This window comes from Aethalodelphis obliquidens, unplaced genomic scaffold (assembly GCF_003676395.1).
Source record: "Aethalodelphis obliquidens isolate GAN/ISIS:26980383/991018 unplaced genomic scaffold, ASM367639v1 scaffold40, whole genome shotgun sequence".
Lineage (NCBI taxonomy): Eukaryota > Metazoa > Chordata > Mammalia > Artiodactyla > Delphinidae > Aethalodelphis > Aethalodelphis obliquidens.
Window position 1 is genome coordinate 7959761 of NW_020837984.1, and position 11126 is coordinate 7970886.

General features: G+C 38.9%; 1 protein-coding gene across 1 annotated transcript; it reads right to left on the bottom strand.

Annotated features, from left to right (window-relative positions):
* Positions 1-1006: 1006 nt before the first annotated feature.
* TMEM17 (transmembrane protein 17) lies at positions 1007-7305 on the bottom strand. The gene is made up of 4 exons (XM_027131807.1): positions 6839-7305; positions 3128-3231; positions 2854-2967; positions 1007-1901 (listed from the first exon to the last, which is right to left on the bottom strand). Exons 1-4 carry the CDS (start codon positions 6936-6938, stop codon positions 1623-1625), a joined length of 597 nt encoding a protein of 198 aa, XP_026987608.1. The 5' UTR covers positions 6939-7305; the 3' UTR covers positions 1007-1622.
* Between the last annotated feature and the right edge of the window lie 3821 nt (positions 7306-11126).

Consider the following 11126-nt stretch of genomic DNA (forward strand, 5'->3'; position numbering starts at 1 on the left):
GAATACATTTTCCCCCAATTTTTATAGTTGTTAAAATTTTTGATTATCACTCTTAACATTTTAGTGATTACTCTTTTAACCTTAAAGTTTAAATGTTTCAGAGGCTCTGATATTTAAAATAAAACTCTGGAAACAACTATTAAATAGAAAATTCTTTCTTCATCATCCCCTTAATTTATCTGCTATGTAGATTTAGTGTTCTTATTTTATATTTTCTTATAAACTCACCTATCTATTCCTATCTGGAAACAAATGCAACAAATATGTTTTAGTAAACTATCCAAACAGAACTCTATTTTGAATTTCAAATTATTGGAATATACCTAGTGACAGCTTTGGTATAGGGGAAAGGCTAATCAGCCAGTGCATGGGGGTAGAAAAATTTGACTGAACTTTATATATAATAATAGAAAGAGCATAAATAGACTGGTCAGGTGTGATTAAGAGTTGGGAAATAAAAAAATTTTCAAAAATTAAGCAATATAAGAATGTATAAGGCACAGCATGGAAGTCCTAAAATAAGCATGAATTACAGAACAGGAAGATTAGAAAGAATGATTTTTAAGGTAGCTACAACTATCTCTCAGTAAAATACATTACTTATAAAGGCACATTTCCCTATAGGACAGAAAACATTATATCCCTTAAGAAAATCCAATAGTCACTTAAAAATAATGTTCAGATACACCCAAGCAAACTCTGTAATAAAAATAACAAACCCACAGCCCAAAAGAACTGTACAAGATAGGAATGATTCCTACAGATACTTTAACATAAATATTTTATACCTTATTGTAAAGACATTTTACACACCACCGCCATAAATACCAAACACGATTTTATTTATCTACTTATTTATTTTTTTGAAAGATTTTTTTGATGTGGACCACTTTTAAAGTCTTTATTGAATTTGTTACAATATTGCTTCTGTTTCATGTTTTGGTTTTTTGGCCGTGAGGCATGTGGGATCTTAGCTCCCCGACCAGGGATCAAACCTGCATCCCCTGCACTGGAAGGTGAAGTCTTAACCACCAAACTGCCAGGGAAGTCCCTGAACACGGTTTTATGAAAGTAACAATTTTAGAATAAAAACATTTCTTAAATAGCATGATAATCCACCTGTTTTCTTCTTAACCTCAGCATAACAGCTAAAACCCTAGCAGACATGAAAATTTGGTGTCTTAGTTTACAAATGTAGTCTAATACATCGGAATACTGACAAGCATTTCCACACGCTTCAGACATACTGCCAACACATAGATAGCCAACAAGGTTAAAAGAAATATACACATTTCTAGTTATAGGCACTAACTAGAAATATTACAGTAAAGATGTAATGCCACCAATACAGGTTTTTACACACCTGAAAAAGTCAACAACAACAAAAAATTTCAGATATTTGACATCAGGTAGACAACACGTAGGCTTTAGGGTTGATTTACTGCTTTCATGTGATGTGCAAATAGTCTTATCATTGCCCCCAACCTTGGAATTTCAGAGCCAGAGAGCATACAGTTCAAAACACTTGCTTTATCCTTTTTCTCGTGCTAGCCCTCTGGTGTTTTCCTAATTCCTGCAGTTTTCTAGAATGATCTTTCAGATTTTCACTCAACAGCACTGGGTCAAATCTCTTCTATACAGGATCTCACTCTTCTCATGTCTCCTCTGCTCACAGAGAGCCGGTCAAAGTCTTGAAGGTGGAAACGAGTTGCCAACTGATTTACCATTTTCCTTAGGGTAAGAAATGCTGAAACAACTTGGAAAGTAAGGAATATAGTGAAGATGATATGTACTGCTTTTTCCAAGGGCAGATTCGTTAGGCCTTCATTAAAGAGCAAGAATAGAATTAAAGGCAACTGCAATAGAAGGCTCAAAAGCCAAAAGCCAGCCAGCTCAGGAACCTGCAATGACACACATGATGAGTATCAGATCAGTGAAGTACAGTCTTCTGTTTGCATCAATGAGCAAGTGATACTACTTGATGGCACTACGGTAAATGTGCATTTTGAGCTCTGTAAATCAAAAGAAGTACAACATGGTCCTTATCCTCAGAAAACTTACAGTCTAGACTGGAAGATAAAACTTACTTATGGGACAGTCCTAGAATACTACAGTGAATAATGAAATGCACCACTTAGCATTATAGACTAAATGCTACAAGAAATAAGACAAGAGGGTAAGTAGGGTAGGTAAAAGACAGAATTCAAGGAGGTAGGCTTTTAAAGTTGGGTAGAAGGAGGAAGAGGCAAGAACTTAAGTAAGCAAAGATGTGGAATGAGTATGACTGGGAAACAACACATCACCTGGAATGGATGCTTGGATTAGGAAAAAACAAGAAATACTTGGGACAGTATACAGTGGGACAGGCCCTTATGAAAGGCCTGAAAGAACACAGAAATCTTTAGGGATTATCCCTAAATTCTGGTAACTGTAAATGCTTAGGCAGCATGATGATTCAGAAAACATGAGCCTTGCAGAGGAAATGAGTTTATCATTTCCCCCCATTCTCTTATTCAGGATCTAAATAATCACGTTTAATTGACCAAGTATTTTCAAGACTGGTGAGAAGAGGGAAAACTATCACTTCTTAAGTGTTTACTATGTTCAGGTACTTTATATAAATTACTTAATCCTAACAAATCTGTGAAGTAAATATTTCCCCAATTTTATATGCGAAGAAACCAAGGCTCAAGAGATTAAGCAAACAGACCACAGTGACAGATGTGGTGAAGTTGGAGCTAGGCCTTAACTACAGGCCTTTGTTCCTTCCATCACATCTCACTGCCTTTTCCTTGTTAGGAAAATCTTACTGCATTTATGTGTAGCACTGAGAGAAAGGAAAGAAGAGCCTACCTTCTCCTGCAGGTTCCCCATGTAGCCCAGATACAACCTGATAGCTTCAATTAAGGTTATTAGGATGATAACGGTGACCACAATGAATTTGTAGTAATCAGGCAAGATTGAATACTAAAAAAAACAAAAAAAAAACATGTTCATAAAATCTCACATATAGTAAGACTGACCTGAGATTAAAAAAAAATATGAAGAACTTTAATTTTATTGACAATGTAACAACGCTAGGGACGGCAGAAGAGACCTCAGCAGAAGTAGTAAAGTGTAGATTTACCTTCATCTGAAGCATCGTAATGCTGCTCACCCACCAAAGTGGGAAAAAATAAGTGTTAAAATAAAGTGACATCTGCAATGCCAAACTGGAAACCATTTCATTATCTACGGAAGAAAGAGAGAGAAAAGGAACAAACTCTTAACCCTGGTCTCTGCCCTATACGTCCTTAAGTTCCTTAGAATTAATAACCATAGCAGCAGCTTAACGAAACTCCAAATTTTAAGCCTATTTATAATCATTGACAGTGAAAGGAAATAGTCATCATAATACTATTTAGTTCCTATGTTGGCTACTTGGGGGTGTGTTTCATATTTTTCAATTACTTTATCATTTTCCCATTACAGTCTGCTGACTTTTTTGCATACTACTGGTATAAATTAAATGTGGAATATCAATACGAATCCTACTGAACAGATAACAATAATAATCATTACCTCCTTTGTAGAGTTCTGTGTAAAGAGCCTATGAAATGAACACATAAAATACGTAACAACTAATCTCTCACATATAAACTAATCTCATGCAAAATCTAACCTCCCCAAATTATAATTAAACAGACACCCCTTTTCAGCATATCCTAATCCTACCTGTTCATTCATATCCAATTCAATGCCACTTTTTCCATAAATCCTTTCTTGATCCCATTCCCCCACTCCAGCAGAAATCTCTTTCCCCTCTAGGTACTTATCACTCTAGTCTGTGTGTAAGAAGTGCTAGCAAAGAGCCACACTCCCCTCACTTGAGACACAATCTGGTTACTGAAGAGACAATGAGCTCTGGAGTCCAAGTAAACCCGGAGCCCCCCAGACTCCCTCAGAACTCTAGATGCCAGACTTGGAATAAATTATTTAACCTCTTTGAGCCTTAATTTATTCACCTGTAAAACAGTAACATTAAAATTACCTCACAGGTTGCTTGTGAAGATTAAGGATAATATAAATTACTTCACCCTAGCACTATGCCTGGCACTTAGTAGGCACTCAATAAATATGAGTCCTTTTTCCTTCTCTTTTACTTATACACAGGCTCATTGTAAGTACAGACCACATTCTACCCAAATTTGAGGCCCTCATAGAACCTAGCATCTTGCTTTACACATGGAAAATACCAAATATGCATAAGCAGAAAGAATGAATTAATGAATTCATTAATGAATGAATGAAAACATACTATTATAAGGGCATTACCAGTGTAGCCATTCATGATACATGAGTTTCATTTATCTAAGGCTGATTACATAGTACCTTTTGCTTTCATATAAGGGAGAAGGGTCCTAAATTAAGAATTTGATTTTTTAAATTGGGCCCTACAAATGCATCCTCAATTTGACTAAATTCCAACAATTTAAGAGCAGATATATATTTTGAAATCCACTGCTCTAAATGAAAGAATTTACAAAGGCTCTAAAATAAATATTTTTTTAAATTAATTTATTTATGTAGTTTTGGCTGTGTTGGGTCTTCGTTGCTGTGCGTGGGCTTTCTCTAGTTGTGGCTAGCGGGGGCTACTCTTGGTTGTGGTGTGTAGACTTCTGATTGCGGTGGCTTCTCTTGTTGCAGAGCTCTCGCTCTAGGCGCGTGGGCTTCAGTAGCTGTGGCACACAGGCTCAGTAGTTGTGGCTCGTGGGCTCTAGAGCGCAGGCTCAGTAGTTGTGGCACACAGGCTTAGCTGCTCCGTGGCATGTGGGATCTTCCTGGACCAGGGCTCGAACCTGTGTCCCCTGCATTGGCAGGCAGATTCTTAATCACTGCACCACCAGGGAAGCCCCTAAAATAAATTTCTTAAAAACAGATTTTTATGTCTTTTTCTCCGCATCTGAGTATTTTATATCTATCATTTAACAGTTTTAAAATATAAGATAGTCATGGTCTCTCACAGCCAGGTTTTTCCTTTAGCTCCAAGAATATCCCTGATTATTATGTCTACTTTTGCTTGCACCCATTTATTAAATTACCACTAATAAAGGAATGCATTCTTACAGTCTGTTAAATCTGAAGGTAACTCACTTGCCTAGGATTTTCTCATAACAATAGTACAACTCTTGGTCAGCTGTGGTCATAATACACACTTGCAATTACAGTACAAATAATCAAACCTAATTCAGATCCACAAGGAAGAAAATGTGGAAAAATAGTGATAAATTAGTTAAGCTGAAAATTTTAATACCTTTAGAGCAAACACTGTAGTCAAATTTTGCGAAGTTTTTATGTTAAGAATTTTGTACATGAGCATCTTAAGAATTATGTCTATATTTCAGCAGATCAAACTTACCATCATGCAGTTGAAAATCAAGTTAATATGTAAATTAACCTTGAAAGCACAAGACATGAATTTACTAAATTCTGCAAAAGTACAAGTTGACTTCTGTAAACGGAATTTAAATTAAAACATTATGTAATATAAATCAGGGGTGGGCAAACTACCAGCCAGCTGCCTGTTTTTGTACAGCAAGTGAGCTAAAAATGTTTTTTCACATTTTTAAATGGTTGAGGAAAAAATATCAAAGAATAATAATATTTTGTGACACTGAAAATCGTGAAATTCAAACTTTAGTGTTCATAAATAAAGTTTTATTGGAACACTGCCATGTCTATTCAATTACCATTACCTATGACTTCCACAGAGACCTACGGCCTGCAAGGTCTAAAATATTTACTATCTGGCCCTTTACAGAAAACCCCTGATACTTTATATCATCAGATTTTAGTGCCTTGGCTTTAGAATCAAAAACATAATAACCTAATTTTTCACATTATGTTTTTCTCTGTACATCCTAAATCAAGACCAGGCCTAAATTGAGAGGACAGGCAAGTAATCAGGGTGAAAAATTGAAACGATGGGAAATGACTTTTCTTTGCCCCCTTTAAAAAATCCCTAAACCAAGCAAGAGGAAAAGATTTCTATTTCCCAGCACAGTTCAGTGATAAAAGCTGCGTGGGTTTGGTTGACAGTATGTTGTCTATCATGATTTAAGAGAGGGAAACTGTTTTGCAGAAAACTGCGTTGTCACTTGTCATGTTGGATGTAGCATCGTGGTATTTTGTTACTTGATTTAGGACAAGAAGTATAAATAGGGGATGGGAAGGAGAAGGCAGGGAGAGTGCGAGTTTTGTTGAAGGCGTTGCTAGAGTGGCAGGTGCCACTCTGTATTGGATAGCGTTTAAAATAAAATTTCTTTCCATGTCTTCTGCCAGAAAATGGACTTGTGGTGGAAAGTACTTGTTCTGCTAGGAAAGGAGAAAAGGAAAAGATATTTTACTGGGGTAGGGGATAGTAAGTGGAAAGAAGGGATTGCCTGGGCTGTTTCCACTCCACCCTGGCCAGAAAAGCCAGGGCGAATGCCGTAGAGGAAAAGCAAAGTCGGCCTTCTCAGTGTTCTCGGAGGGCAAGGGACCGGACGCGGGCTGCGAAGGCGGCTTTTATATTCTTTTTGAGGAAGGCCGGCGCCACCTCAGCCGCCCCGCTTGCCATTAGCCGGCCAGGTCACAGCACTATCAACCCGGAACCCTCTGGGTTACGGGGCCGGGGTATCTGGTCCCCATCTCAGCCCCATCCCTCGGCCTGGCCCCTCCTCCAAGGAGCTTCCCGCACTGCGGAGAACCACCTGAAGGCGAAACCGCCATCTTAGGTCTGGGCAAAATCTGGCCGCTCCAAAACCCGCGCCAGGTCTTCCGAGGGCCACACGTCCTGCGCTGGGCCTCCGCCACTCACCCGGACCCTCGTTATACTCCGGCCCGGTCCGGCTGGAGTCACTGAACACGGTCCGGCTGAAGCTTCCCAGCCTCTGGCGGACCGGATCTGGCAGCTCCATGCTCTGGCCTTGGTACTGGCTCACTGCTGCGTCTTCGGGCGCTGTGGTGCTCTGAGGTTCCCACGGCAACCGGGAGGCGAGGGCGCTGGGGGCCCGGGCGCACGCGCGGCCGCACTGCACGGCCGAGGCGTGGGGCTCCCTGGAAGGGAGAGGAGTGCGGGGGAACCCATTCCTGCTGAGCGCCTAGCCAGGTGCAAAACCGCGGATTCCTTAGTCCTATTTTAAGCTCCACCACTTGAACAACGAATAAAAAAAATAATAAATGACCTGGGGTTGGACTGTGATACAAGGAGCTCTAATAACCTTGCCAGTGAGATGCAACCTTTCTGGAAGGAAATGCAGAATGAAGGCAGAGCTTAGAGAACGTTCATGACCCAGTAGCTTATACGTGTTTGTGTGTATGTGTGTGTGTGTGTGTGTGTGTATGTATACACACACACATACTCTCTTCTAGGAATATATGTTATTATATACTAGGAATATTTCATATATATACATGCCACACACACAACTCTCTCCCAGGAATTTATGATATTAGGAACATTTTATATATATACACCATATATTACATATATATATTTGATGGAATACATTGCAGCACTTTAAAAACATGCTTGGAACGAATTTTTTTTTTTTTTTTTTGGCTGCGTTGGGTCTTCGTTGCTGCACGCGGGCTTCTTATTGCGGTGGCTTCTCTTGTTGCAGAGCACGGGCTCTAGGCACGCGGGCTTCAGTAGTTGTGGCTCTCGGGCTTTAGAGCACAAGTTCAGTAGTTGTGGCACACAGGCTTAGTTGCTCGAGGCATGTGGGATCTTCCTGGACCAGGGATAGAACCCATGTTCCCTGCATTGGCAGGCAGATTCTTAACCACTGCGCCACCAGGGAAGCCCTGAATATTTGATAATATGGATTAAATTTAAGTAAAATTAAAAACCAGAAGTAAAACTAAATAGGAATGAACCTAATTTAGTAAATGTGTGTGTAAATATGTGGGAAGCAGGGAAGGGGAGGAGATGGCACAAGCACTGCGGCTTCAAAAAAAGACTAGAAGGAAATAATCCGAAATGTTAATAGTAATTTCTAGGTAGTAGATTGTGGGTGATTTAAAAAATTTTAAACATTATGTATTTTCCAGCTTTCTCTCAAATAAGACATATTTAAAAACAAAACTATTTAGGTATAATACATATACAGAAAAGGGAACAAACCGAATATACAGGTATAACCAAAACCCAGATCAAGAAACAGAAACTTACCAGCACCCCCAGAAGCTCTCCATGCCTATTCCCTTACAGTGACTAACCCTCCACTTCTAACCGACCTTTCCTGACTTCTATAGCATAGAATAGTTTTGCCTATTTTTATTCTTTATATAAAAGTAATCATCCAATAAGTGCTTAAAAAAAACCACTAGTTCTTTGCCCTCAAAATTATTCTTATGAAATTCCTTCATTTGTTAAGTGTAGATTCTTTTTCCTTGCAGTGTGGCCGTACCACAATAAGTTTATCGATTCTACTGCTGATGAGCATCTGTGTATTTTCTAGTTTGGAGCTACTATCAGTAGTGCTGCTTTTGGTGAAAATATGCTTTGCGGTGAACATATGCATGTATTTGTGTTGAACTTGTTCCTAGGAATGAAATTGTTGGCTTATGAGGTACAACCCAGCTTTCATAGATACTGCCACTTTTCCAAAGTGGCTGTACCAATTTCTACTGCCTCCAGTGACGTATGAGCATTTCTGTTGCTCCAAATCTGTCACCAGCGCTTGTCATTTTCCATGCTTTCCTTTTAGCCATTCTGAGGGGTATGTGGTGAACAGTATTATTTTTACAATATAAAGAAAAACCACACATATTTATATAAATGTCAAGAGGAAGGTATGGGAGGAAATCACTATATGGGTAGAATTTCAAAATAATTCAACAAATGTTAATTGCATTCCTACTCATTTTGGGGCATTGTCTTAGGCTAACAGGGATATAGTCCCTCCCCATCAAGAAGAACAGCCAAGCGAGAGACGTGGAAACAAATAAGTACACTATATTTTAGTAAAGGAACATAGATGAGGAAGCAATTAATTCTGGTTGGAGATGTCAGGAAAAAGCTGGCTAACTTCTGCTTCTCTTCAAGGCGGAGCTCAGCCCTCAGCACCTCCAAAATGGCTTCTAGGACCTCCCTGAAGCTGGTTTAAGTGCCCTCCTCCGTGTTTCTCAAAGCATATTCTTCTGTGTTACTTTGGTCACAGTGCCAGTCACACTGTACTACAGTCTATTTATGTCTGTTTCTCTTGCTAGTTCACAAGCTCTTTGAGGTCAGGGATGGGCTTTCATCTTTATATCCTGAACACTAGCACAATGCCTGACCTAGAATAGGAACTAGATAACCATTGAATGAATAAAGGGAATAAAAAGTCTAAAGACCATTTCCCTATCTTCCCATTTCTAGTTCAAAGACTTAGCCAGCCTTCACTCTGTAGAATGGAGAATTGATGTATTAAAACACAGTTAACTATAGCAACCAAAACAATTTTAAACTTAGCAACAAAGAGTCAATTTTGATCTATTAAATTAACCAAGATTTTTATAAAGAGCACAGTGGAGTAGGAAGCCTCATGCTCTGCTGATTGGATTATAATTTGAACAATCTCACGGAGGAAAGCAATTAACAATGTGTACAAATTGCCTTAAAAATATTCCTGCCTTTAACACACTAATCCAGATTTTAAGCTCTATTTTGGGGAAATAATCATAAAAACAAAGTTTCATACTCCAAGATATTACTTCTAACATTATTGATTTTAGTTTAAAAAAAAAGAAAAAAGGTGGGGGGAGCATTTGAAATGCCCAACCACAGGACCTAGTTAAGCAGATTATGATATTCATGGTGAGGAGTTGGGCTGTAGTGGAAAGGATGCCTTTGGAAGCAGAGAGAGCAGTGTTCAAATCCCCTCAAATTCTCACTTCACCACCTAAGAGCTATGCGGTTGTTTTCAAACCTTTGTTTTGTAAAGTGAGGTTAGTGCTAATTTACTGTTATGGTTGATGTAAAGATTATATCATTAAATAAGGCTTTCTATAAGTGATAGCTATCATTGACACATCTATTAAAATGATATTTGTGAAGAAGAAATACCTACAATGGAGTGAAATCATGCTAGTATTTAAGTTTCTGAATTCAACTGTATCTGTGAGGCAAAACCTCTATTGCTTTCCCAGTGGATGCAATTAACCATAAAATGGTCCATGAGTGTGTCCATGAATTCTTTTTTTTTTTTGCGTGCTTGAGTTCCTTTAAAGATTTTTTTCCTAGCATTGAAAAAAAAAGTAACATATCTTGTTCAGACTGCAATTATTTCATCAAAATTCTGGAGGAAAAATTTATGGGTATTTTTACTTTTATTATTCAAATTTCCTACAATAACCATGCATTTCATAGTTTGAAATAAATCTTATTAAAAATAGAGAGGAAGGGCTTCCCTGGTGGTGCAGTGGTTGAGAGTCCGCCTGCCGATGCAGGGGACACGGGTTCGTGCCCCGGTCCGGGAAGATCCCACATGCCTCGGAGCGACTGGGCCCGTGAGCCATGGCCGCTGAGCCTGCGCGTCCGGAGCCTGTGCTCCGCAACGGGAGAGGCCACAACAGTGAGAGGCCCGCGTACCGCAAAAAAAAAAAATAGAGAGGAAGAGGAAATGATGGTACAAAAATAGAGAAGGGTTTTGAAAGGAAAAACTTGTGGTTTGGAAAGAATCCTGCCATTATTGATGTCACAAAGGGCTCGAAAAACTTTCCAAATGTTACTGTTAGTTTATTCTCACAATATTTATAAAAAGCAATCACACTGGTGAAATACTGCAGAACAAAAAAGGGAATCTACTTTTGTGGAATCAATAAACTAGTATAATTTGGGTTTCCCATATTCTAAACCTATTACTAAGGATCTAAAGAGAAGTATGGAGTCTCCATTCTCAAAATCATGGGAATCATTTCCAGCAAGATTAATAAATAATCCTGTAGAAGCAGCCACATAGCACAGGGAGATCAGCTTGGTGCTTTGTGACCACCTAGAGGGGTGGGATAGGGAGACTGGGAGGGAGACACAAGAGGGAGGAGATATGGGGATATATGTGTATGTATAGTTGATTCACTTTGTTATAAAGCAGAAACTAACACCATTGGAAGGCAATTAT